Genomic DNA, 27,773 nt, shown 5'->3' with positions numbered 1-27,773 from the left:
CCTCCCCTTTGCTGCTATGTGGAATCCTGATTGACAGCTTTCCCTCCGTTCATGGTGGGAGTCCCTGAGCTCTTTCTGGAGCGGTGCTTGTCCTCTATCTCATGCAGTGACGGCTCCCTGTACATACAAACTGAAGTGGAGATGCCGGGGGAGGAGAGGGGAGGGGAGGAGAGGAGAGGAGAGGAGAGGAGAGGAGAGGAGAGGAGAGGAGAGGAGAGGAGAGGAGAGGAGAGGAGAGGAGAGGAGAGGAGAGGAGAGGAGAGGAGAGGAGAGGAGAGGAGAGGAGAGGAGAGGAGAGGAGAGGAGAGGAGAGGAGAGGAGAGGGACAAAGAGGGAGAGGAGAGGAGAGAGGGCACAAGGGAGATTGGAGAGATGGATGTGCAGACGGAGACAAGGTCAGGTGTGAGGCTGGAGGGACAATTATACCAGGCTGGGAGTGATAAGATGGGTATTTAGGACCAAGTCAGCACTTTTTTCCCACAATGCTTGACAAGTTCTCATGATAATATCTATCAAACGAGAAACACGTTAGAGGTTATATATCTAATGCAGTAAGATCACAGGAGCATCATTGAAAATAGTCTGAAGCTAGATAGCCATCTGCCAAAGTGCAACTATAAATGTAATGATTAAATAGTTTATCCTTCTTGGTCCGTATATGTCCTGTGCCGTAAAATGCACAGAGTTGTGTAAAACCACCACTTCAGGGCTGGAGAAAATCAAAATGTTCATGGTAGTAATAAGATGCGCAATTTATATTTAAGAAGGACAAAATATGCATTACGACAGGAGGGTTATTTTAACATTATTTAACAACAAATTTATAATTTTTCATACCTTCAATGGGCCGGGGCACAAAGTGCGATGAGGGTTTAGTCTTCTTGACCCGATTGCCCTTCATGACTTGCCCCTCCTTGGTGAGGCCGAGGAACCAGGCTCGGCCCGACTCCTGCTGTCGGTACACAGTGGACGAGTAGATCACGTAGTAGTTCTCGAAAACAGACTCCTTGAACTTGCACTCCGGTGTGAACATTTCCTGAGAACAGATGGGCAGATGAGTGGAGTGGAGCGGAGGACACAGATGCGGACATTAAGGATTAGAGATATAAATCAGTGCACACAGATAAAACCTAATTTGCATCCACATAAATATAAAAGAGACATGGAGAGACAACCGACAGCATGACAGTCAGAGGATTTTAGATAATGAAGTGTGTCTGTTTTTCTCTGCCAATACTGGCTTTCATTAGTAAACATTTGTACATTGCCAAGTTCAGCAGACATACTGTATTCACTCACACTCTCTCTCGCACACACACACACACACACACACACACACACACACACACACACAAATCCTCCCAAGTAATGAGAAAGATAGACTTATTAAAATGACAATGACCAGTGGAAGATTTTTATCTTGGCTTCATTAACAAAGTCCGGGAGAAAGTCAAGGGGACAGAGAGGAAGCGGAGGCGAATGTCAGTAAAGAGGGAAAGATCCAGATACTAGAGCCACTGCTGCGACTGAGTTCAGAGCCAGATTATTGCCATGACGATGCCAGGGAGGAAACAATGTTCCTAGTTCTCTCATTCATTACAGATCCAAGCTGCAGGAATGTTGGGTAATTTGTTAAATATGAGACGCAGTGAATTCTAAATATGCAATCTCTTGCTCTCCCTGTAGTCTGAATATTTCCTGTCTGCAAAAGGTGAAAATAAAACCCCACTCCAGCCACGTTCAAGGTCTGTGAACAATAGATGCAGGTGATGTGGAACAGCATAGCTCCGTGGATGATGGGTCGTCTCAGTTTAGGCAGACTTTGCATTAAATGTGTGAGTGTGTGCCTCTGTGAGTGTGTGTTTTGGTGTTGGTGCCGTATTTCATTCAGTAATACCTGCTGCAGGAATCTGTGCCCTTTTAAGGTTGTTCGTTTGACTGACAGCCCAATTCTGCTTCCCGCTGGAGGTGACTGTTTACGTGTTTGGGTGAGCGTGTGTGTGTGTGTGTGTGTGTGTGTGTGTGTGTGTGTGAGACAGAGGGAGTGGGATAGTCTTTGAAAGAGTGAAGGATAAAGAGTGGAGGAGAGGCGGAGAAAATGTTACGGTAAAGGAATGGGCCTCCCAAATCACAAAACACATAGTTATCTGTTGTAGCTTTGTAGACTGTGATTATTTAGTTTAACCAGGTTTTTGCATATCAGTATTTTTATTTTTTCTGCCTGCACTGCACTGCATTACAATAGAGATGAACTGAAAGTGAAAATGCCGTTCCAGGAAATAAAGCACTTCTAACTGAAGAAATATAACTCTGCGGATTATCCAAAGTAAGAGTGACACTGACTCTGAAAAAAAGACTCTGCCAGTTGTCAAAACTATGATTGTTACAAGCAAACTTTAATTCAAATAAATCTCATGAGAAACCTGGGCAGACTGAACCTAATCTCCATCCACATGTCGAGATAACACTGAAAGTAACTGCGGAAATATGTCTTTCTGTAATTTTGGATCAACTGGCTCGTAAAAGTTGCTCTGTTTACAGGATCCACCTCATATAATTAAAATATGTGGCGTGTTCTCTGCATTGTTTTGGAGCAACAAAGCTGGAAGGAAATTATTAACTTTTGCCACATAACTCAACCAAACAGATGAGCGCACCCAGCAGACACACTCATTTGTACATGGCCAAACCTGACAAATCCAATCTTTTGTTCACTTTCCTTTTGGCTCAGTTTTGTTCTCCACCAACTCCACACCACCACCACAGAGAAAAAAGATCAGGCTCCTTATTGCTGAAGTTCACCAAGTGGTTGCTTTGTTTTTCTGCCACTTGGTTCTGGGTTGGTATCTTGGAGATACTATCGGAGATTTAGCAGAGTTTTTGTGCTGACAACAGCTTCTGGCTGATGAGATCACTGAGAACAAATCACAACAGCACAGAAAAACTCTAAAGTAATGCATTGGGAGAAAGCTCCGAAGAGCAGAGGGGAACTGCTGAGTCAGGTGATGAACCTCTGAGGCTTCGTCGCTATGTTTGTATAGAAGTTAGTAAGTTCTGCAAAAACAAAGCTTTTTTACGAGTGTGTGTGTGTGTGTATTTGTGTCTGTGTCTTTGCTGTACACTGTGCCATATCTCGTAAAATTAGTCACTGTATGTTTGACTGCTCATTTATAAGACACAGCAGGGCACAGTAGGCTTTGTAAAGGACTCTGGGAAGGTGAGGTCACATGGTTGGCGAGGAGAGAGGCTTCACGGTGCAGTGGTTATCTGGGCCGGCTGACACGCTGTCAAAGAGCAGACATCTCTCCCTCCGTCAGGGCACCGGGGGTCACGTTGAAGCGTTTGGGTGTGAACATATGTGTCTGTGCGGGAAGGGGGGAGCGGGTGATAGATTACAAACCAGCAGGCTTCTTTCTAGCTTCATCTGTTCGGAGCCAAAATCAGGCCGAGCACACGCACATACACACCCACACAAAGACATTAGTGCTCTCTGCTATCCTACCCTTCACAAGCAGCCACTTCGCTTTGCTGACACACTGTAGAATCCCCTCTAAATGTGTCCACAAGGACAACACTCTGTTCCCGGCTGTGACAAGGCTCGGAGCGGTATAGAAAGCACCCAGGCCGTGGCTTGGAAATGATAGGGGTGGAATGTAAGTGACTTTGAAGTCTTTGACAAAGTGCCTTGTTTGCGGGTGACTGAGAGGAAATATGAGGTGAACGAGAGACGGGGTCCGAATTTTTCCTGATTAATGGGTTCTGCGTAATGGACACGCTAAAACCACAGAGCCACGCGGGGAAGGAAATGGACTAAAATACCAATTGGCGAACTGGGCACTTATTTACACAGAGTCAATGCAGCGAATGGGTTTAAAAATGCACGCCAACAGGTTTGCCCTATCACTTCCTCGGCCAGGAATACATAATCAGCTAAAGTTGTCCATACTGCATAAAAGAGGGAAGATTCAGGGAAAAAAAGTGGTGCAACATTTCAGGCTGCACTTAGTGATGGTAAACTGATTACAAGGACACTTATTTATATTCTGTGGGGATGTAAAGGATGGAGGAGAAGGACTTGTTAGTGAAGCTGGGGCACATGAGACTGCTGCCATTAGGGGTCCCAGCGAGGAGCTAAAAATAAATAAACACAGAGGTCAACCTGAGACCTACTGAATACCCCCCGGAGGTAGAGGTAGAATAGAGGCCTATGAAATATTTAAGCAGTTTTAACACAAAGCACTTTCCAAGCATTTTTATATTTTTATTAAAAGAATGTCAGCTGAACTTACAACTATTGTGGCTTATTTCAAATATGTGATTCTACAGGCACAGATCTTACGCAGATCTGTTGCAGAAATGCAAATGTGCAGTGAATGCAGTTCATAAAACATGAAGGAGATAAGGCAAACCAGAAGCTCAGCAGAGATGCAGTTTCAAGTACATGAGGTGCAAGCTACGCGTGTGATGGTAACTGCCAGTTAGTTCGACAAACGACCATGTCTGTCAAAGGGAGGTAATACAGGAGGCTATTCCACGGTTGAATAGCTGTGGTGCTTATGCCCAAAGCACCGGATAAAGCTGGAGAACATGGACTATGATAGTCAATGTAAACGTGGATGTAAACAATGCAGGATAATGCAAAACTATGAGGATGAAAACGTATTTAACACGTTCATCCATGCAACAATAGTTGCTACATATGTTAATGCGACAACGAATGTAAACTGTGTTTGTTTGAAAAAAGGACAAAACGGTTTTGTGTGGCCCTCACAGTAATAAAACATGACTGTAATAAACATAACAGAGAAGTTAAGTCAGGAGCTTTCATGTGTTTTGGCGGCATGGCTTTGACAAGTGGGCCGTTGGGTGGGGGATGGATCGGTTGCATATTGTAGCCTGCTCTCGCTATAGCTTTTCCAGGCTTATACCAACCATAGGTTTAATGTTAAATTGTGTAATATTACTGTTAAAATTGGCTGCCAGGACCGTAGGGTCACCTAAACACTGTTCTCTCCCGAGTTATTATGAGATTTATCCTATGTTATTCATAATGGTGTCTGTGGAAAAACGTCTTAGTCCTTGGAGTCCGTTGCCGCACAATGTCAAACACAACAATAATTAAAAAAAGGACACTGTATAAGTGAGGAGCCTTTTTTTTTATTCTGGATGAACTGACTTTATATGTAATTAAAAGCTATAAAATATGTTGCATGTTCTCTCGTGTTTTGGTGCAACGAGCTGGAGGAAAAATAAACATTTCATCACCTCACACAACCTGTTAGCAAACACATCAGCACACCCAGCGGACACATTGGTGTGAAGACATGTCTCCGGCTCCATTTTGTTCTCTGCCAACTCTGAGCCACAGAGACGTATATTCAGCGCCTTTCTTGGATGTGTCAGAGCTTTTATGCTGAGGAGAGCTGCTGGCTGATAAGATCACTGAGACCCAAATCACACCAGCAAAGTTATAAGCAGTAAAGGTGCTGTAGCGTCACTAAACTACTGAGATTTATTTTCGAGTCAGCCATTATTCTTAACAGCTGGTTACATGTGGCTCTGTCGGCTACAAGATGTCTTAACCCTGGAGTCTGTTGCCACACAATGTCAAACAACATGATAACAAATAAAACAGCATATTTAAACAGATATGAGTGAGTTGATGTTTGTGTGCTGTGGGCTTAAAGAGGGCGGTGTACAAAGTGAATGAAGCATGACGCAAGAGAGCAATATGTAATGGATATAAAACTGGGTTGCCAAAAGAACTGGGTTGAACGCATTCTGAATCCAAATCAGTTTTCTCGGCTCCACCCTAAAAGGCAGGCAGCTCTGCATTAAGCAGCCCTGCTTGCTGTGGATACGCGTCCTGTGACTCTGGATAAAGATGAGGATGTGGGGAGGACGTATGACACTGAGACACAGGTTTATCAGAGAGATCCAGACTCGGTGAGAAGAATCTCTGCCCTGCCACCGAACTCCCACGGAGCTCATTGTTATTCTGGGAGAGATTCAGGTCGGGGATTGTCTAGACATTACTTAAACTGAAAAACTCTTGTTCTCACTTTTCCAATCCGCCCCTCGCTGTTTATCTGTCTCGCTTTATCTTTTTCCTCTGTCTCACTCTGTAACTCAATCACTCTGAAACAAGGGGCTGCTCTGTCCTTTAAAAACGTCCCGCGGAGACGACGTCGGTGGCCAGTGGCTAAATTCAAGCACAAACCAATGCCCAAATAATAAAATACTTCTTCTAGATTAATTGTACAAATGTTCTTCCTCCTCTCCTTTTCTTTTCCCATTCTCTACAGTGAGCTTTGTCCCTATCTGTCATTATGACTGTCAGCACAAACAAATGTGGATGCACCCGAGGGCCAACGCAGTTAGTTTAATAATCTATAAGTATATTGACAAATTTGGATAATTGATTCATTATTCAGGTCAGTTATTGAGCAAAAATGCAAAACATCAGCTGTTACAATGTCATTCAAATAGGCCCTTTTCACAATTTTATACACTAAATAAAAGTGATGAACGGAAGACATTTATCTTAACTTGTGAAAATGTGTGGCCACTGAATGGGAAAGAAATTGCATCAAACTGCATTACCATTGGCATGCATTCATACTAATAAAGGACTATTTAATGTTTCCACAAATTCCACAATTGCATCAGCTCTGCACCAAATAGCAAGAGGATGCAAAAGGCAATCTATTCTTTGTATATGTCTATATTACTTTGGAGCATGGAATGTGCGTATCACGTACAAAACAGCTACGTCAGCTCAGGTCATCCAGGATCTTCAGCAAATGGTGATGACTGACCTCGACTAGATGGGTCTGTTATGTGGCAAAGCATCAGACAAGGCACAAGACCGTGACGGACCCCTGATATGTCCTGATGCATCCAAAACACACACACACACACACACACACACACACACACACACACACACACACACACACACACAGCTGTGTGACTTTCTGAGAGTCAACTCACAAATCTCCATTATTATTATCTGTCACTCAACCAAAATCTGAAGCCCTGACCTTCCACACCAAGTGTCACTCACTCATCCCTCAGGGCCCTCAATGAAGATTTATCTGTCACACTATTATTTTCTTTTCTGACACTAATAATAAACAGATAAAGTTTGTGTTTGTGAGGAGAGATAGAGAGACAAATGGACAGACAGAGAGACAGATAGACAGACAGATAAAGAGAGAGAGAGAGACAGAGAGAGAGAGAGAGAGAGAGAGAGAGAGAGAGAGAGAGAGAGAGAGAGAGAGACAGACAGACGGATAGATAGATAGATAGATAGATAGATAGATAGATAGATAGATAGATAGATAGATAGATAGATAGATAGATAGATAGATAGATAGATAGATAGATAGATAGATAGATAGATAGATAGATAGATAGATAGATAGATAGATAGATAGATAGATAGATAGATAGATAGATAGATAGATAGATAGATAGATAGATAGATAGATAGATAGATAGATAGATAGATAGATAGATAGATAGATAGATAGATAGATAGATAGATAGATAGATAGATAGATAGATAGATAGATAGATAGATAGATAGATAGATAGATAGATAGATAGATAGATAGATAGATAGATAGATAGATAGATAGATAGATAGATAGAAACCAGAGAGAAACCAGAGAGAAACCAGAGAGAAACCAGAGAGAAACCAGAGAGACAGAACAGTGGTTGCTGCTGTGCACTAAACTAGGTCATATTGAGAAATGTTATAAATAATGGAAGGGAACTCTTCATTGTAGAGGCTCAGCCCCCACGCACTCCATCGCTAAACACTACACACAAGCGTTATCACCCCGCTCACCCGCTGTGAGGTCTGCACTCCGGGCTCCAAAAGGTAACGATAAACTGACCAGCTAAAAAAAGACTATAAGCACCTCCACATCTAGATTAAGGAGTTTGAGCGACAGCTTCACAAAGCAGCAAGACAACAACGTCTCCGACACAGTGAAGGTAAAGCTTGTCACATTCCCTCATCTGACAAGACGGTGTAAAGAAGCAGGGAGCGGGAAAAAGGAGAAAAGGGAGGGAGAGTAAGGAAGGTATAGGAGGATATCCCACAGTAATTATCTCCCGAGAGGATGTGAGGGGAGTGGGGTGTGTTGGGGGGTGGTGGTGGATTTCAAATCCCTTGCTCTCAGATGTTAGGAAAACAAAACAAGTCGAAACAAACAAGCAAGAAAGAAACTTTATAGTTGGAGAGGCAGAAAACAAGTAATGGAGACCTTGAATGAAAGAGAGCGGGAAGCGGGGGGGGGAGGGGTAAGACTGCAGGATAAATGATAATAAAAGTAAATATGAGTAAGTATGAGGAACGGAAGTGAAGGCCTCGTATTACAGCTGTGATTTTACCACGGCAGCTTTCATAAATATTCAAATAATTAACGGAAATGTTCTCCTTAGCCATCCTCCTGAAACACTTCCAACACTCTCCATCCCATTCATCTGAAATGGTAAATTAAAAAGGTAAATAACAGGGATTAGAGAGAGAAGCCAAGACCATCTGTGCTTTCATCCAGAGGTCTGCATCTTAAATTGGCCTCTTTACGAGAACTCTGTGGCTCTGCAAGCTAAAAAGTCTGCCGCCCACTCATACGCTTGCATACATATACATATGCTAATTCCCCCCCGCTTCAGGACTGAGAAACCGGACATCCTCCATATGGCCAGAGAGCGCATCCGCTTTACTGCTTTTTTTAATAGGGGGTTTTACACCACGACATATCCTCTCCCGACAAATTCCCACTGCAATAGAGAGGTCACAAGTTTGTTCCTGCGCCCGTAAAAATGGCGATTAAAAAGACAAACTTAACTCTGCCTGTTTGACACAGAGAGACTGAATCATTTGTAATTAATAATAAGCACGTACTCTGATGCCAATGATGATTTCATCAAGGGCGTCTGTGTGTGTGTGTGTGTGTGTGTGTGTGTGTGTGTGGGTGTGTGTGTGTGTGTGCGTGTGTGTGTGTGTGTCTGTCTGTCTGTCTGTCTGTCTGTCTGTCTGTCTGTCTGTGTGTGTCTATGTCTGTATGTGTCTGTCTGTCTGTGTGTGTGTACATGTCTCTCTATAGTTATGAGGGACAATTTTGGTTTAATTCCATCATTGTGAGGACATTTTGACCGGTCTTTACAAATTAAGGGTTGTTTGAGGGTTAAGACTTGGTTTTAGGGTTAGAGTTAGGGTTATGCATTTAGTTGTGATGGTTACAGTTAGAGTAGGGGCTAGGGAATGCATTATGTCATTGAGTGTGCTCATAACTGTAGAGAGACGTGCATGTGTGTGTTTGTGTATGTGTGTGCATGTTTATCTATAGTTATGAGGGCAAATTTTGGTTTAATTCCATCATTGTGAGGAACTTTTGACTGGTCCTCACAAATTAAATGGGCCGCTTGGTATTAGGGTTAGGGTTACAATTAGGTCTAGATTAGGGTTATTAGGCATTTAGTTGTGATGGTCAAAGTTAGGGTAAGGGACTAGGGAATGCATTGTGTAAATGACTATCCTCACAACCATAGAGAGATGTACCTGTGTATGTTTGTGTGTGTGGAGAGTCATGTGGGGCACCCAACTCAGTCAATTTAATACATTAAAAGATTGCTGTCTGGGCTCGACTAAACCTTAATTAGACAAAGACAGGTGGGTGGAGGGTTATTATGAGCCTCCTTGTAAGCTTGTGAATTCTGCTCTTGTTCATGAGCCTTTAGTTCTGAATGAGTGTGTCTACCTGGATGAGTCACCACGGCCTGTGCATTCACTGTACATCCTCCTCTGAACCCTCCTCATACATCTGCCGAGGCACCGGGCTGAGCTCCGGTTGCACTGAATTTAATCGACTCCGCAATTACTCAAGTGGGCATTTTAAAAAATACATCATGCGCTGCTATTCATCTGGCCCGCTTCTAAATGTTCTCCTGTCTCTGCTGCGGTAAAGCGCCGCACTTAACGATAAATCCACGGTGGAATACGGCAGGCGCTGGCCTCGCTGTGTCCTTCATTTTATTCAAAAAAAAAGTCAATTTCAGCTCTTGCACGTCATTCACCGGGACCGTCTGCCGATCAGACTGAGATTTAACGCCGCCCTCCCATCCTTTTCTTCCCCCAGTAGCTATATCTTCAGCTTGATTAGGAACAGTGAGACTGGAGGTTATGTAACTCTGCCAACTAGGGATATCTTCCAGTCTCTGTATCTCTGTCTGTCCCCACCCCATTTCTGTAGCTCATTGTCTCTCTCTCTCTCACACACGCACTCACACACTCCTTCCCTCTGCAAATCATTTCGACAAAACGTGCTCCAGAACCATGACTTCATCCTCGATGCCAAAGCTGCAGCTCCACCTGACATCAGTGACTGCGTCCACCCCCACCCGTGCATCTGCAGCCCACAGCCTCTGTGCTCTTTCTAACTTCCTCTGCTAATAAAACATCCACCATCCCAATCTTTACTCCCCCGCTGAGTCTTGATTTGTCTTTTTATTTCTCCAAGCCAGCATGTGTTAGACTCTGATGAACATTTGGCCAACATTAAAAAAAGATGAATTCAAATTAATTCCTAAACAAAGACTGCCTTGATATAATAAGGGATATTTGGGTGTGTGGTTTGCTTTCATGACAGCAGGAATCCTGGATGGATGTCAGGATGAAAGTGGAACAGAGAAACATCATTCACATCAAAAGATCGTGGAATTCACTAAGATTTCTGTTTATAATGAAATATAATACAATGAGTCTCCATCAGTAGCCAGTAGAAGAAGAGGGAGTATTTATTTTTATTCTTTTTAATGGCCTGAGCCACAGAACTTGATTCCAAATTAAATGTAAAACATGTGCAGTGGTGCTTCAACAACAAAGGGGCGAATAAGTGCTCCGCAGCACTGCAAGAGCACATCTGAAGAGCTCTTGACTAGAGCCGAGATGAAAGGGTTGGGAAGGGCTGAGTCTTTGCTGCAGTGGGATATTAGAAGAGACAACAAACAGAAACAAAACACAGCACGTGTAAATGAGCTAACAGGCACGCTGGCAACACAAACACACACATGCACGGGTTGTGTATCTTACCGAGCTGTAGAGCATGCCCTCGCCATTCATGCCGATGTATAAGCCACTCTTCAGGCCCTGGATGGCCACCACTCTCAGACCCACGGGAATAAGATTAAACAGGGCTGCAGAGAGGACAGGCGGAGGGAGGTATGGACAGATGCAAAGAGAGAGGGAGACAAGAGACAGATATAAGACAGAAAGGAAAAATAGGACATTTGAGATTTCACAAAAGACTCTGATCTCTGTTGTTTTGCTTTCTGTCGGCACTAAAGTGAACAATAAAGGTCATGGACAATGGAAACACTGAGGCACCCGAGTCTAATAGTGATGCAATAATCATAAGTCGGAATTCCAAAACTTTTCAGGTACTTGAAATGGTGTTTGATCAAATTTGGAAAAGCAACTTCTTGGAACAGCAATGTGGTAATTTCATTGAAATTGTCCTCAGAGCAAAGTTACACTGATTTGCATTCATGTGACTTTGTAGGCAACAACTCTTTGAACAGATGTTATTGCCATCGCCACCACATCGAAGGAATTGAGGCTGAACAGCAACAGTGACAAATGTCTAAACTCACCAAAAATCGGACATTAAATCAGACTTTTTCTCTCTGTTAGATTAGAGAAGTTGTGCTGAGTATACCCACAACAGAAACCTTTAATTATGGCAAATTAAGTCCTTAATGTTTCAACAATTATCCAAGTGAAATGACTAATTCTGAAAATGTCCACAGGAACATCCAGTTCTAAACGGCTCTGTACTTGCAGATATGAGTTATTGTCATCGCTCTAGGTGAGTTCCGCCGACTCTGCCGACTGGACTGTGTGTTTTAATGGGCTTTGGTTCTGGTGAGGGTGTGAGGTCACTTTACATTCCTCAGGTTGCCTGCATTGTTGGCATGATTGTTCTTGCGAGTGAGGATGGGGCCTATCAGATAAAGCTGAAGAGACAAGAGGAGATGTGCCAACACGGGTCCGTCCTCCAAGCAGATTCAATTTCACTCAATAAATATCGACACTCTTTCGCCTGCCAATGGTTTCTATCTGCCCTCAGGCCACTGGTGAGGGTGATACACACTGACCCCTGTTGCAGTTAGGTATACCCTTGAGGGCTTTATGATTGGGGATGTGACTCCATTTCCACCTGAAATCTTGTTTTCTCAAGCTCGGGCGCTGTCTCTGTGGCAACGCTCCCTTTCCCCATATGTCCGTTCCCTCATCTTTTTGTATCCGCTTTTCATGGCATGCTGCCTTTGTGCCTATACTGTGCACAGTTCTGTCACGTATCACTAAAACCCAGCAGTTCTGCGCCAGAGCCCATTCACCTATCAAAATATAGTTTTCTCTGAGATTTCATATTTGCAGTAGGGCCCAGAATAAGACACTATTTATCTCTGCTCAAAAAAATTTTAAGCTGACGGGAGCTGTCATTCTTCTAAATGTCTGGCTTTTCTCTATTTGCCGTTCCACAAGTTGATGGATTCCATAATTACAGCTGTTTGTACCTGGTGGCTCTTCTGAAGGTAAAGTAATTGCTCTTTCCTCCTAATAATCTCAGAAAAGAGAACGTCTGGGCCAGTGCGGGGGACAGAGATTTTCCAAGGGGATCTACTATCGTCAAAGGGCCACACAAAATAGGTTGAAACAACCAAATAAAGCAAAAATCCTTGAAACAGCAAGTCTTCCGTTGGAGCAATAATTGGTTACAAGCTAAACCGGCAGGTAGGCTGAAGGAAGCGCATTTGATCTGAGGAATACTGGCGCAGCAGGAAATGAACCCTGCAGAAAAAGTTTAGTTAAAAAAAAAAAAAAAAAAACACTGAGCCAGGGGCACATCTCCAAATCCAGCTGTGGATATTGGTGGGTTACTTACATACTTTTTTTAATATTACTTTCTCCACAGTTCTCTGCAAGAGTTGATTATGCATTTGGAATGAACACCTGGGTCTTCAATCAATAAAATTAAATAGTAACCTTCCTTCATCTCATCCATCAAACCCTGAGTATCAGATACAGATGGCGTGGGCACCTGATACCGCAGGTTACTCATATCCAGCACCGTCTTTCTAGAGCCTCAGAGAGTGCAGGTAATTACTGAAGGCGATCAACTGACGACAATCAAATTAATAACTGCGCAAATTGGAACAAGGGCGTTAATTAATTGAATGGTGCTCCGTGACGCTTGCAGTGAGTTGAGTGTAGCCCTGCCAGTCAGCGATGCTTAAATCAGTTTTATGTGTAATATAGTAACAACCTGCTCTATTCTGTCACTCCTCATAATTTACTGAGTATTTTGGGTAGAAAAGGTTTCTAATAATGTCACTAATAAGATTGTAGCTGTCTGTCTGTCTGTAGATCGCATATCTACAGACAGACGTGTACTGACCCAATGGGGTGCAGTGACAATTTTGGTGTGAACTGAACAAGAGATATGTTCGAAATGAATAAACGTTAGAGGCGACCAGCTCCCTGGGGCAGCAGCAGTTGGGACTCATCAATGTAAGTGACAGACAACTGCTACGCCAACTGATTCTCCAGTTTGCAGTTCTGCACCCGGAATCAACATCCTGTGAACTTTTAAGAAACAAGTGAACAGCTCTTTGTGCAGCTGCGGTGGTGCAGCTTCAGGGTTCTGTGGTGTCCTGCAGCCGGACTTTACTCTCTTTGGCTCAGTTTCTGCAGGTCTCTTTTACAGTTTTCAGAATGAAAAGCTGCAACCAGCATCACCGCAGGCCAAACAAACAGCCTTATTCCACACAGCTTGGTTCAGATAAGACACTGCAGTTGTCCCACTGAGAGGATCGCAGCCATCTGTCAAACCCTGTTGATCTGTCGGCCCGTCTTTCTACAAACACTGGTCTGACTTCAAACATGGCAGGTTCGTTGCTGAGGACAAAGCGATGTGCAGCGTCATCATCCAGAGAATCTGCGCTTGCTTATTCCACTGGTAACCACATTTAACACACAACCGTTTGATACTGTCACTGATGACATTGTTGAGGGTCGCAATCCCAATGTTTCAGGCACTCCACTAGTTTAATTAAAGCAGAAGGTGAGTTGTTTGTAATACATCCATCTGACTAAAGCCGTTTTTAGTTCAGTTGTGTCCTTGTCTCGGAGCTTGAACTATAGTAAATTATAAAAACATGAAGTTGGCCGGCTCAGGTCGCCCCTTGTACGGAGAGGGCATCATCATTCTCCTCAATCCCATCGCTTCTACTGAAACTTCCCCTGAAAATAAATAGCCGGATTCTGCAGGTCAGAGGGTGGTGTGGTTCAAGGGTGGGGGTAATCTATTATTCTAATAATGTTGCCAGGCAATCAATAGTTCAGCGCGAGACCTGAATACCAAATCTTCTTGCTCCATTTTTATCTTATCTAATCACACTCTCTTGTTCTTCTATTCTTTCGGCCTCTGCGTCTTTCTACTAAAAACATTTCTTCCCCTCTGCTTTCCCTCTGTCTCGTCTGTCGGACTGTCTGAGCTTGAGGCATCTCATACAGAGAACTATTCATCGGGTACAAACGGAGAAGGTGGTATTTTTAGTTTCCTCTGGCTGAATTATTCACTGCATTCCTCCATCCCTGGGCCAGCGAGGCTGCTTAAGAAGAGGATTACCTTGAGGTGGGGAAACCCTTGCATACAACAAAAACCTCATCAGCCAAAACCTTAATAGGACACAATGGAGGTCAAAAAACGGCACAGGAAGTCAATGCATTACATGGATGTCTTCATTGTTCCCCCCTTTCTGCATTAATCCTATGTTCTTTGTTCTGGAGACTCTGATGCTCTGAGTAGTTCTCGCAGAATATCTGTCTCCTCATAAAATATAAAACTATGAGTGACAGGGAGAGACGTTTGTTTGAGCTGCATGACTGTTGTGGTCCGGCTGTTTTGGCTACGGCCTCTGGGAGAGTTTTCATTATCACTTTGACGACCACTCTCTGCTGACATACGCCCATCAACCACAACTGGTTTTCATGTTGTGGCCGATGGGATCGGTGTCTCTGCTTCCCACATAAGATGCAATGTTATTATACAATAGAGTCAAAACAAACTTTCCTTGTTTCTGGTCCTATTGGGAGGGAGAGAGTGTAATCGCTTTAGGCGACAATACCCTGGAGACTATTTATCCACTGCTAGTCCACTATGGAAATTCGATCGGTGGTGAAATATTGCAAAGAAGTAGCTCAGGGATAAATCTTTGTGACAAGGACTGATGCTGTGCGGCTACACTTGTTACAGGTGATGGGTTTTTCCAGGAAGAAAAACTGTTGTGATAACAACTCACTCTTCAGAGCTGAATTAATCAAAACAATGTGACACTTGTGACTAACACTTGTGACATAGATGGAAATGGTTAAAAGCTGGGACGTGGGTATCAGAATTTATTCTACCTAGGAATAAAAACGTTTGCATGCAAGATGCTCCATAAATATTTAATGCACTGTGAAAGGTAAACTCTTCAGATGACGAACCAAGAATATATAAAGCATTTGAGTAGGTTTTGACACATTTATATCCATGCATGCCATTGCATAATCAGATACAGAAAAGAGGGCAGGCTGCCTTGTGGAATCTGTTTTAGTCGTTCCCTTTAAAAACTGTAGATAATCCCAATCAGTGGGGGCTTCTTAAACTAATTTTGGAGCGCTTAAGGCTGTTAAAATGGCACCAGTTATATAAGAATTAAAAAAGATAAAGCACAGCCTATAAAATGAGGTAATATGCCGCATTATATAACCAACTGACTCATTGCCATTAAATGTTTTATGCTGGAAGCGTTTTTTCCGCAATGATCCACTCACTGTGGTCGGTGTTCTCGTCCTTGCTGCCGTCGATGGTTCCATCCGGCTTCATCTGCAGGTAGAAGCCCTGCTGGCTGAACAGTCGTGTCACGATGCCTTTCAGCTGCGGCTCTGAATGACACACACACACAGACACACGCACACAAACACACAAACCGCCGGCCGAGCCACGGCCCCATCCCCACAGAATAACAGTCTGATAATCGTGACAATAACACAGGAATGAGTAAACACCTCTGCCTGCAGCTGCTAAGTGTTTGCTTACTCACATAAGTTTCAAAAGTTGAAATCATCACAAAGAAATGCTTTGCAAACAGAAAATTATCAATATTTAGTTAATTGACATAAGACACCTTGGCTGTAATATATAGCGCCTCTCAAAACACACAAAGGACGCCTTAAGATGGAGTGTACCACCAAAGAAATGAAAACATTTTGTTATGTAACTAAAGAGGTATTCACCCTTTGAATAACTTGATGCATTAAACAACCTTCACATGTGTGTAACCCTGCCATAAATTGAATTGAATTTATTATAACTTGATTATTTGCATAAATATATTATTTTATTAATAGACCATAATAATTAGACTATAATGAACCATTCTTAAAAAGGTCTTATTAATCCTGTGGCACAATCCGACACATGTTCATGACACATCTATTGCATCAGATTTTCCCAAAAATGGCTAAATGGCTGATTGACTGGAAGGTTCCTTACAATGGGAACCAGTGACAGGAAATCAATGAGAATGTTGATACTTTCTCCTAATGTCTGACTGGATCTGGTGCAGAAAAATGAGTTTGCATTATTAAGAAAGCCTTTAAAAAAACAATAGATATATCACATTGTACTGCAAACTGACATGCCAATGGTTTCTTTATTTGGTATGAAGCAACTGTACATTTAGGGGTTATCCTGATTGATATTTAATTTGCTCTTTATTTAAGAGAATTTACACAGAAGGATTCCAGTTGGAGGGATTCTTGACCAGAAAGAAGTTGACCTAAACTTTTTGCAGGTTTCTCTCCATCACAGTATCCCTGAGCCAACCTCCAACTTTGAGGCTGTGACATCTGGCGCCCGGCCAGTAGCTGCTCGAAGGGGAGCAGATAGAAATGAGGATTAGCTCAGGGCAAAGGCTGCCTCTTGGCCTCGGGCTATGCCAAGAAAAAAGAGATAGCTGTGTAGAAAAAAAAAGTGTTTATCTGAGAGAAAACGTGAGTGTGGTCTCCTTGGTCTGTCTCGTGTCCAGCAGGTTTTTAAGATCTTTTGAAAAGCAAAGTCAAATGGCTCTGTTAACGTTAACTGGCATGGGTTGTGATTTTTGACGAGCAAATACTGGAGAGTCATTTCAACGGCAAATAGAAAACGAAAGCTAAGAAAGAGTGTGTGCCCTACGTATGTGAGTGTGTGTGTGTTGTTGTGCTGAATATTACTTATCCTTTGTTTACTCGCTGCCAGACAAGAGAAACAAATTATGCATTTTGTCACAGATTAATTCGTGCTCAGTTTAATTTTATGTGCTTAAATAAACATTAAGTCAGTGGAAATGCTGTCTTTGAAGGCACACTGCATGTTCTGACAGATAATACACAGTGTTTGATTGTAATAAAGGCATAGGAGTGAGTGTGACTGTCCTCCAAGGTCAATACAAGACATGGAGGTTGTCCAATTCAGTTGCCGGCACAAAACCCCAAACAATCTGGCAGAAATAAATATTTTCAAACTTGGTATCTGGAGAGAGAGGAGTGTTCCATATCCAAATCTGCCTTCAACTGTGACAGAAGTCTCTGCTTGAGAGTTCTGGCACAAAGGTTCTATGTGCAATTTAAAGAAACGTGTCCCATATAAAGACTTGGCTAAGTAGTGACCCCGGCAACAAAGGGTTCACATCTGCTGTTAAAAGTACGTCGTCCTGACCATCAATCCCCCAACTCACCTACTCTTGGTGGGGCCATCAATCCCTGGGACGGGCCCTTCATCATGCATCACAGGCAGGGTGAGGAGGATGTGTGTGTGTGTGTGTGTGTGCGTGTGCTTTTGTGTGTGTTTGTGAAAGCCCACCAGAGCGTGCACACCAGTAAATCACATGTGGTAACTACACTGCCATAAATTAGGGCTCTATCGTGGACTTGAGCAATCGCTGACGGCTCATCAGCCCCAATCATTTAGCAGAGTGTTTGTGTGTTCTGTGTGTGTGTGTGTGTGTGCGTGTGTGTGTGTGTGTGTGTGTGTGTGTGTGTGTGTGTGTGTGTGAGTGTGTGTGAGTGTGTGTGTGTGTGTGTGTGTGTGTGTGTGTGTGTGTGTGTGTGTGTGTGTGTGTGTGTGTGTGTGTGTGTGTGTGTGTGTGTGTGTGTGTGTGTGTGTGTGTGTGTATGTCTGTGTGTGTGTGTGTGTGTGTGTGTGTGTGTGTGTGTGTGTGTGTGTGTGTGTGTGTGTGTATGGGTATAAACAGGCTTCACCCAAGACCTTACAACATATGGATGTGTGTGTGGACAATGTCCCCCAGTGGCAACATAGAGATCATCATCCTGTGTGTGTACGGGTCACAACAATGTCAATAACTTTACTTCATACCAACACAGAAGGACAAACAAATTTAGCTATGTCGACAAATGGCATCATGACAATGAAATGGTGAATGGTCACCTGTTCTTATATAGTGTTTGACACGGAGAAGCACATCATATCCAGAAACACCGATGGACAATAAGAACCTCGACTACATTTACACAGCAGTACTTGACACATATTTACAGACATAGAACGAGTAGCGGGGGGTAACGACTGACCCGACATTGACTGACAAAGAGAATGAGGCAGGGAACAAAATGAGGGGAGGCAGAGACGGAGAGAGAGAGAGGGACAGAGGAGCAGCGAAACGACTGGCTATACAGGAGAGCTAGGAAATTAAGCTTCAAAAGAAACGGAAGCCACACAGAGGGAGGGATGAGAGAGAGGAAGGAGAAACAAATCAGCGAGTGAGAGAGAGAGAGGGTCGTCGGCTGTCGGACAGGTGTTGAAGCCCCCAAGCCCTTCCCTCCCTCTCTGTCCCAGCCCGTCCCTAACCCACCCAGCCACCCACCCACCCAACCTACCAACCACCACCCCCACCCCCTTCTCCCTGGCCGAGGGGGGAGTCGGACATGGTCGCGAGATGGGGTGGAGACGAGAAGAGGAGGAGAAACACAGCACACACGGATGGAGGCTGAGCTACTGACCTAGCCTGCAGCCCTTATGGGACACCTGTGGAGGTTTCGAGGGTGCATCTTACGAGGGATGGGAGGAAGGGGTGGGGGGGGAGGGTAGAAGGAAAAACAACAAGGCTTTTAAACAGGCAGAATTCATAAAGTCTCTCCAGTGTATCGGCTCTTTATATGCACATATAACGGCAAAAGAAGGCATCGGATGGATGGGAATAGAAAGGACGATCAGTTCAAGGACATGGACAGCATCTGTGTCTGTGTCACAGCTGTCCGACCTCCAGTCAGGTTTGGTATTGGCCCGGTCATGTGACTGGAAGTTACCTACCTGCCTGTCAGTGTTGAGGCCTGACTGTTGTCTGTCTACGATTCTCTTATGGCACTTTTGGCACTGACATCGTTTGTCTGTCTGATGAGGCTGCACGAAAACAGGGTTTTAATCCCGTCTGTCTGGCCTGCGCATCTGTCCCTGTTGTCCCCCCCCCCGACTGTCTGTTGTCTGTCTCACTCCTCATCCTTCCGTCTGGTGGAGGAGACGCTGAGAGGCTGTCGTCCATCACACAGCAGAACTCTCTGGATGTGCACACGGATGGGTGACGTGAACCCCTGTCGTGTGAACATGTGCACCAGTGGAATAAAGGAGGGAGGGGAAGGCTTTACAAGCGGGTTTAGTGGGTGTGTAGCTTCTATACGTGTGCCTATCAATACAGCCGGAGTGGCTCTTAATCACTGAAGCTGTGCCCCCCCTTCACTGCAGCAAGACTCCCTCTCTGCAATAAACATTTACCATTAAAACATTTAATCTCAAAAGAGCCTTGGTGCACTGCGGTGCAACTGATCTCCCCTCCGTACTTCAATCTGCATTAATATTGAATTAGGACATTTAAAGCAGAATTTCTGAGTGTGTGTTCAAGTGCTGTGTGTGTGTGTGTGTGTGTGTGTGTGTGTGTGTGTGTGTGTGTGTGTGTGTGTGTGTGTGTGTGTGTGTGTGTGTGTGTGTGTGTGTGTGTGTGTGTGTGTGTGTGTGTGTGTGTGTGTGTGTCTGTGTGTGTTTCAGATGGTGTGCATACATGGGACAAAGATTAGTGTGCAGATTCGAAGGCTCATAAAGCTGTTGGATCAGAAACCTGCCCCAGCTTTCACCGGAATACAGTGGCATCAATTCTGTTGATGGCTGATTTGATTATTCTGATCAGAGCAGCATCACAGCAATTAATTCCAAATATATTCAGGCGGAGGGTTTTAGGGGGGGCTGCGTCTCGGTGGGTCGACAGACAACAGCAGGACCCAATGGAACAGGTGGATCTGCTTTTTACGCACCGCGGAGAAAAAAAATCGAGCTGCTCGTGGAGCTCTGGACTGCAGTATAAAGCCTCTGCTGCTCTACAGAGGGGCGGGGTGGGAGTGGGGCAGGGGGGGTAGGTGGGGGGGTTGGGGGACCGCGTCCATCCATATACGCACACATAACACACAGATCAGTGGGGTTGAAAAAAAAGAAAAAAAGAAACAAGAAAACAAGAATCGACAGCACTGACCTGCTCGCCGCCGCACGGGTCTTTTTTTGCCACTGCAGAAGCGGACTTTGCTGAAGACCCCCAGGAAATGCTTGTCGCACAGAGTGCGGGGGTCTTTGCTCGGGCTGGGGCGACGCTTCGTAGTGGAGACCCGGTCGCTGTTCGACTCCCTCGCCTGGCGTTTCTGACGGATCAGGGAGCTGGCGATCGCGGCCATCTCCCCGAACCGAGACTACACAATACTCGAGGAGTCTAGAGTCGACAGATGCAGCAGCTTCTTGCTGCAAAAAAAATTGTAATAATAAGGGGAGTTGTTTTTTGTCTGTGTTTCGGCCCCACGAGTGTTTCAGCCAAATGTCATCCTGATCACAAAAGCCTCCGAGTTCCGTGCATCGTCGCGCTTCAGGAGCTCTGCATCCTCCTGATGTGGAGCCGTGGATTCCAGCTGCTGCTGAGTTTTACGCACAACAGGGCTGCGGATCAAGCGCCAGCGGTTTCAGATCTTATGAGATACATAAAGCTGCAGGCGAGGCCACAGGGGCCGACATGTCAGCGCTGGAGGAGATTCAACAGTGTCGACAGGTTGCTGCAGCCGCGCGTCATGGGAGAGCTTCAGGTACTCCAGGTGACCAGCTCCGTAATCCTCATCTGCACACACAGCCTGTTCCCTGGCTTTTCAATCACTCGCATCCACCGGAATCCACGCGTACACGGCTGGAGAGAGGAACTTTTTTCTCTCTTTTGATTATTAACTCCACTGCGAGGAATGGCACCGTCCGTGGACGCTGCTTTGGACGCAGGAGCCCAGATATCCGAGTCCAGTCTCCGGTTCCGTCGATGGCACCGAATGGGGGGGAGAAAAAATGGAAACGAGCAGCAGAGGCTCTAGTCTGCAAGGATGCTGCAGAGAAGTGATTCAGACGCGCAGGGGAGCGATTCTCGCCTGGACAGCAACAATTAGTTGAGGCGGACGCGCGCCAGAGTGCTTTTTGTTGTAACGCACAAATAATAAAGTAGCCTAGACACTATTCCCCGTGCGCCCCCGAATGTGGATGCTGTCGGTGTGCCCCATCGCCGACAGCTGGAGCGAACTGTCGCGGTCCATAGCTCCCCTCTGCCCCTCTCTCTCTCTCTATCTCCGCCCCCCCCCCCCCCCCCCCCCCTCCTTCTCTCTCTCTCTCTCAATCTCTACCTCTCTCCCTATCTCCCCCAACTCTTTTAACGCAACCATACGTGATTGAGGTTTGTAAGGGAGGTTGCACAGGAAAGGTATCTCTTGGCGGAGAGAGGACGTGGATAAAAACTATGGAAAACACAGAACAGAGGAAAGGGGGTGAATAATGGGGGGGTGAGAGAGGGGAATGAGTGGTTTTGAGGGGATAAGGTGCACAAATAAAGTGAATTACACTTTAAAATCCCAAAGTGCAAACCAGTTTCCACAAGGAAGAGTTCAGCTGCAAGAAGGATACAATAAAAGCAGGTATCCTAATCAGCTTTGGCTGAGAGTATTCTGGCCCCTACAGCTTAAAGGAGATAAGCACACATTTTATTTTCTTGAACCCCTCGGGCCACACATGAAGAGCATATCAAACGTGACTAAAAGGATTACCTGCCACAGGTGTCAGCACACACATTATGAACACAAATCACCAAGCCCGGACCCAACACATGGACAAATATGATTTAGGATTTCGATGCAAACGAAATCAACACCCACATGGCACATCGGACGATTACAAATAAGCTTATATCACCATAAAGTTCTTATCATTTACTCTTTCATTGCTGCCTGTTGAGAAAACCAGCGAGTTTGTTTTCATTGCAGCTGTAATGAGCACAGTGGTATAAGCCATAAGCAATACAGTAGCAGTAAATCTTAATCAATGCGAAAAGGCCCCCCAAAAATAGCCTGTGTGTACTAACATATGTCTGAGTTCCTGTGACCATGCCTCTGGTTTCATGCTATAATTGCATGGGCAGGGGATATTTACACACACACACACACACACACACACACATGCACACAAACACACGCACACACACGCACACACACACGCACACACAGTGGGAGGAAGGACACGTGAGGCTTCAGCATCACAGTGAACATCTCTCCTCCCCATGATGAAACAGCATGAAACATTTAGAGGCTTTTTTCTGGGACTCTGTTTGACATTCTGAATCCGGAGAGAGGTCGAAAGGGGGGGAGAGAGAGAGAGAGAGAGAGAGAGAACAGAGGAAGGAAGATTTTAAGATACACTCCTCCCTTCACACATATAAGGGATGAAAGCCAATACCCTGGCTAGGCCCCCTGTGTACTTATACATGTGTATCTCTCGGTGTGTCAGTGAGAGAGAGAAAGAGAGAAAGAGAGAGTAAGACAAATATAGCAAAGTGCAATAGAAGTCAGAAACTGATGGAAAGAGTCACCAATCAAAACCCACTTTGCATTCTTTAGAGCTGCCAGCAAGTGGTGAAAGTGAACATTTCGCTGCAGCATAAAGAAATCAAAAGTAATCAATAAGAACTTCAATAATAACATGCATCACTCCAGTGGATATGCAGAGTTATATGAATGAAAGGAATCAGCCGGTGGAGCTTTTTGATGGGATGGCTGGCATTCTTAGAAATTGGAGGGACACAGTCTAGACACTGTATGTCTCTTATACTGTATGATGATCTGCTTGGCTTCCTCCCACTACCACAGACAATTGATGTTGTTTTTTTATTCCTTTTTTTATTTCTTTGTTCCAGCAGAGATCCTTCCATGAGCATTACAACTCTGCTGCTATGTAATCCACTGCAGACAGTAGACTGCAATCATTTCAGTCAGTTAAAAAAAGATTAGGACTTGGACGTGGTTGGCTGGTTCAATAACATAAACTGTGCCTCACTTATTTTTCTTTATGGTATAAAACTACTCAGTATAAACATGTGCTTAGTGCACAGTTAGTGTGAACGTTTGATGTGCATTAAAAGAGTGACAGTGAATGAACCACAGCTAGTGATTCCTTTACATCTGCTGCCCCCTTGTGGAGAAATAATTAACCACACGTATTCACAGAGTAGATGTGGGTGTTTCCACTGTGTGAAATCTGACAGTTCACTGTGTCCTTGAGATACCTCACAGATTTGTTGACTCACAATAGCTGGAACTAGGTTTCATCATCTTTTGATGTGAAATGATGAACCGGCTGCTTTACCAACCTGACAGGAGGCAAAGAGCAGAAATATGAGAGAATGAAAGTGATGCCGTTGCTCGCAGCAACACTTGTACAACCACAGCTGACTGTTCACCATGCAACAGTCACAAACTAATGCATAATACTTGAGTTGTATATGATATTCGTTTTTATTTGAGTTAATACTAATAAAAGCAGCGAGTGTAAGCCAAAGGACAAGATCCCTGCTTTACAAAAAAAAGATAGTTTTCAACATTATCATCGTTTAAGTTACATTAGCCACAATTTCAGTCACTGCTCTGAGTATTGGGCTCAGGTAGTAGAGCAGGTCGTCCACTAAGCATAAGGCCGGGGGTTTAATTCCAGTCTCCACTGTACCGCATGCTCAAGGGCAAAACATTGAAGGCCAAGTTGCCCCAGTGCCAACAGTGTATGAGTGTGATAAAGAAAGTCCTGCACATAGATGCATGTGTGTGAATGGTAAAACTGTGCTGTCTAGAAATGTGCTTCATTACCCATTGTTCTCACTGACACATGACTTACATGAACTGAAATTAAAAGAAAACGTGCACAATGAAAACTATTAAGCTTTACAGGGCTGTTACAAGAAATATGAATGAGGACGAGGCCTTGCCACTGCTTTTCTCTCATCATACCACCCACTACACAAGTGTCCTCCGATTACTGTATTTAACTTCAACAGAGCAAAAGCCAGGTGCCACCCTGACACTGCAAAGGAACGCATGCAGGTGCAAACATTTAAGTCTGCTCAGAAAACGATCTTACACCGTGAATCCCTCTGAGGTCATTGTTGGCAGCGAGCCTGATTCTGCAGAGCAGCAGCACTTTCTACTCCTCCTGCTTTGCATGATCCTGTGTAGGCTAAAGTAAAACAGCAGCAGTGAGACCAACATGAAGGCCCCTTGTAAGATGATACCAGCTTTGAATGCAACTGCAATTAAAGCTTATCATACATAATATTTTGTAATTATTTTAAGAAAATGTCCAATTTAGAGATACAACATATCATTTCAATTTAAATAAAAAGTTTGCATTTGATGGTCCAGTTTAATTTATTATTTCTCTATCAGAAGGTTGGTTGGTTGCTTCAGAGGGAAAAAAAACACTGTATTTCAAGGATATTTAACCTCAAACTAATAAGCCCAGCAGATGATTTCATGGCTCCATCAGAAAAAACTCATGCTCCACAGCCAAGCAATAATCAAACTTGACTACATGGAAATAATGCACAACACAGAAAGAAGCCAAGTTTTTTTTGCACCTTCTTCAAGAAAGTAAAGTGTGATCCTGTTTTGTTTCATCAGTTTGAGTTTGTGTTTGTCGGAAATGCTCAGTCTTGAGTTTTCTTTAAGTGTCAGACTGGCGATAAAGAAACTGCTGGCATGAAACAGACTGTCCAGTTCAGTTAAAATTGGGTGTTTGATCAGTGTTGTATCCAAAATCAAAAAGTATGCAGTTGTTAAGGGGCTCTTTCAAAAGAAATGCAACACTTCAGCAGAGAATCAGATTTAAGCTTTGCAAACGAGGGAGCAAGTTAGTAAATCCCAGACAAGCTTCTTCGGCCGACACAGCTTACAATCAAACAGCTTCAACTTGGACTCACAATTTCATTTTTGCATTCTTCTGTGACCACACAAATGAGCTGACTGACAAAGTTTTACATTAAGGTCATAAGGTGAATCTGACAGCGAGCCGAGATGCAGGATAAGGGCCGGTGGCGCTTTTATATCACCGCGTCCCACAGCTCCCAGTGTGCACGCTGCTTTTGGTCCAACCACCTCAGAGGAATCATCTGTGCTTAATGGAGTTTCTAATTGTCTGCCCTGAATTCGAGAGCTGCTCCAGCTCGATCTTTACTCAGAACGACGGGAGGAGGGTTCTGAATATATGAGCAGTCGAGTTCATTCTGAAAGTTCTGAGGGAGATTTTTATTTACTGTGTCAGAATATGTGGTTATGCTATGAGTTGACAGCAGCAATGCAGTGAATTGCTGGTAAACAATAGAGGACATGTCAGGTTTCTTGTCTGAGTGGAGGTTGAGCTTGAGTCACAGAGAAGTATGTTTTGTAAATGTAAAGTGAGTTACTTCTAGAGTGTCTTGTTTACAGGCGTGGGAGGAAATGCAGCTTCTCTGAAACGACACACTGCCAGAATTAGACCAGCAGTGTCAAGTGGAGTTTGGGGACTTCCAGGGCTCCTGTAGGTGATGAAGAGTCTCCCAAAACTGTATTATCCAGTATATTGTAGTTTTTACTCTGTGCTGTCGGGTTAAGGGTCCGTTTTGGGACCTCCAGAGGCTCTTTTTACCAAAATCTGCTAAGAAAATACATTTAATCTCAATTCCAACTCAATTATCTATTATATTGTAAGAGTAGTAGAAGTCGAAGTAGTTTTTACGGACTTTCAGGGGTCCTATAGAAAGGCTCTCATTATATGCGGTTCACTTAGAGAGAGACAAAGAAAGACAATTCAATAGATTTTCAACTAAATTATCCTTTATATTCTAAGGTAGCTTTAATATGTGCTGTCAGGTAGACTACAGTTGATTAAATGTCATGAAACTCGGGTTTAAAGAGACACGTTGGGGGTTTGCTGGGGTCCTATGAGGAGGCTCTCATGATAAGCAGTTTGAAAACTCAACAAAGAAAATACTTTTTAACTGATTTCCAACTTAATTATCCAGTGTATAGAAGAGTAGTTTTTACTCTGTGCTGTCAGGTATAGGGCCTTATTATTTAAACTTATTCAAACTGTTGTTGAATGGGGTTCTATAGAGATACATTTAGTGAAATCGTGACATGAAACATTTGGGGACTTCCAGGGGTTCTGTATGAGGAGGCTCTCATAATAAGTACTTTCAGCCAAGAATATACATTTCAGTACATTGTAGGGTACTTCTTGCTCTTTTTTTACTCTCCTTTTGATTCAAAGTCATCAAATTGAAGTTGTAACAAGATCATTTTTGCGGAATCGTGACATGAAAAGTTTGGGAGCCTGCATGTTTCACTTGTGCTGTGCCGCTGTCCGTGGTGCTGAACCCTGGGCTGTTTGTTTGGGGCCCTGGATCACCAGACTGCCTCCCTCCTGAAGTTTAATGACTTGGTCCCTGCATTGTCCCATTTTTTTGGCTTCTGCTTCGGATGCAGCACTGGAACACCCTCGCCTGCAAATTTAGCTCAGTCTGGTGAAGTGCATGTGGAGCCCTGCACAGTGCGGCTGGATGCTGGATGCTGCTACCCGAGGACACACACACAAACTCGGGACGGATGCGAGGAGCACAAGGAGAGGCTCTCTCTCCCCTGCAGACTGGAAGAATGTTAACTCAACACACTCCAATGAAACCACTGAACCTCCCCCTCTTCCTCCTCAACCTCACCTCTCCTCTTTCCCCTTTTGTCTCCCCCCTCCTCCTCATCATCACTCAAGAGAGAAAGCATGCAAAGAAAGGTGTTTAGCCACGAAGCTATGCTGCTATGGTGCTGTGTCTCACCGTCGGTGATAGTGGTCGACTTCGATCGTTGTCCACAGAAACACTGCAGCATATGCGCTCCTTTTTGAAGGAATGGCCTCAGAATCCTCATTGATTTGGGTTGATGGGAGCCTTCCTCAATCCAAACCACCGGACAGCGCTATATCATCCCAGCACAGCGGGCAGGGTCAGGCAGCATCGCGGAGCCGGGCCAGCATCTCTCTCTCGTTCTCTCTCTCTCTCTCTCTCTCGCTCTCTCTCTTTCTCTCTCTCTCTTTTTCTCTCTCTCTCTCTCTCTCTCTCTCTCTCTCTCTCTCTCTCTATCCTCTTTTTGTCCACCGTCGGTCACGGCGAACATTCCACTTCCGCCACGGCGAGGCAACGCAAGGACGTTACAATGTGCTCTTAATTGTACAACACACACCCCCTCCCCTCCTCTATACACCCCCCACCCGCCTGTATCTTCACCATCCGCGCGGAAGTAA

General features: G+C 44.3%; 1 protein-coding gene across 3 annotated transcripts; it reads right to left on the bottom strand.

Moving 5' to 3' along the window:
• Positions 1-14: 14 nt before the first annotated feature.
• fgf12a (fibroblast growth factor 12a) lies at positions 15-27,400 on the bottom strand. Of its 3 annotated transcripts, XM_061083867.1 has the most exons (6): positions 20,641-20,836; positions 19,124-19,171; positions 15,899-16,009; positions 11,108-11,211; positions 838-1,036; positions 15-130 (listed from the first exon to the last, which is right to left on the bottom strand). In XM_061083867.1, the coding sequence occupies exons 1-6, from the start codon at positions 20,834-20,836 to the stop codon at positions 15-17; spliced, it is 774 nt and encodes a 257-aa protein (XP_060939850.1). The 3 variants fall into 3 exon arrangements, with proteins under 3 accessions (XP_060939850.1, XP_060939852.1, XP_060939851.1); XM_061083869.1 differs by lacking the exons at positions 19,124-19,171; positions 20,641-20,836 and adding an exon at positions 27,310-27,400; XM_061083868.1 differs by lacking the exon at positions 19,124-19,171.
• Between the last annotated feature and the right edge of the window lie 373 nt (positions 27,401-27,773).

Source organism: Limanda limanda, chromosome 13, assembly GCF_963576545.1.
Source record: "Limanda limanda chromosome 13, fLimLim1.1, whole genome shotgun sequence".
Taxonomy (NCBI): domain Eukaryota; kingdom Metazoa; phylum Chordata; class Actinopteri; order Pleuronectiformes; family Pleuronectidae; genus Limanda; species Limanda limanda.
This window is presented reverse-complemented; position numbering and strand designations above follow the sequence as displayed.

Excerpts from the sequence above, each read along its gene's own strand:
- fgf12a (XM_061083867.1), bottom strand. The coding sequence starts at position 20,836 with ATGGCCGCGATCGCCAGCTCCCTGATCCGTCAGAAACGCCAGGCGAGG. Across the intron at positions 19,172-20,640 it reads ACCCGTGCGGCGGCGAGCAG|ATGCACCCTCGAAACCTCCA; the intron begins GTCAGTGCTGTC and ends ATCCCTCGTAAG. Across the intron at positions 11,212-15,898 it reads GGACGAGAACACCGACCACA|CCCTGTTTAATCTTATTCCC; the intron begins GTGAGTGGATCA and ends TCCTCTCTGCAG.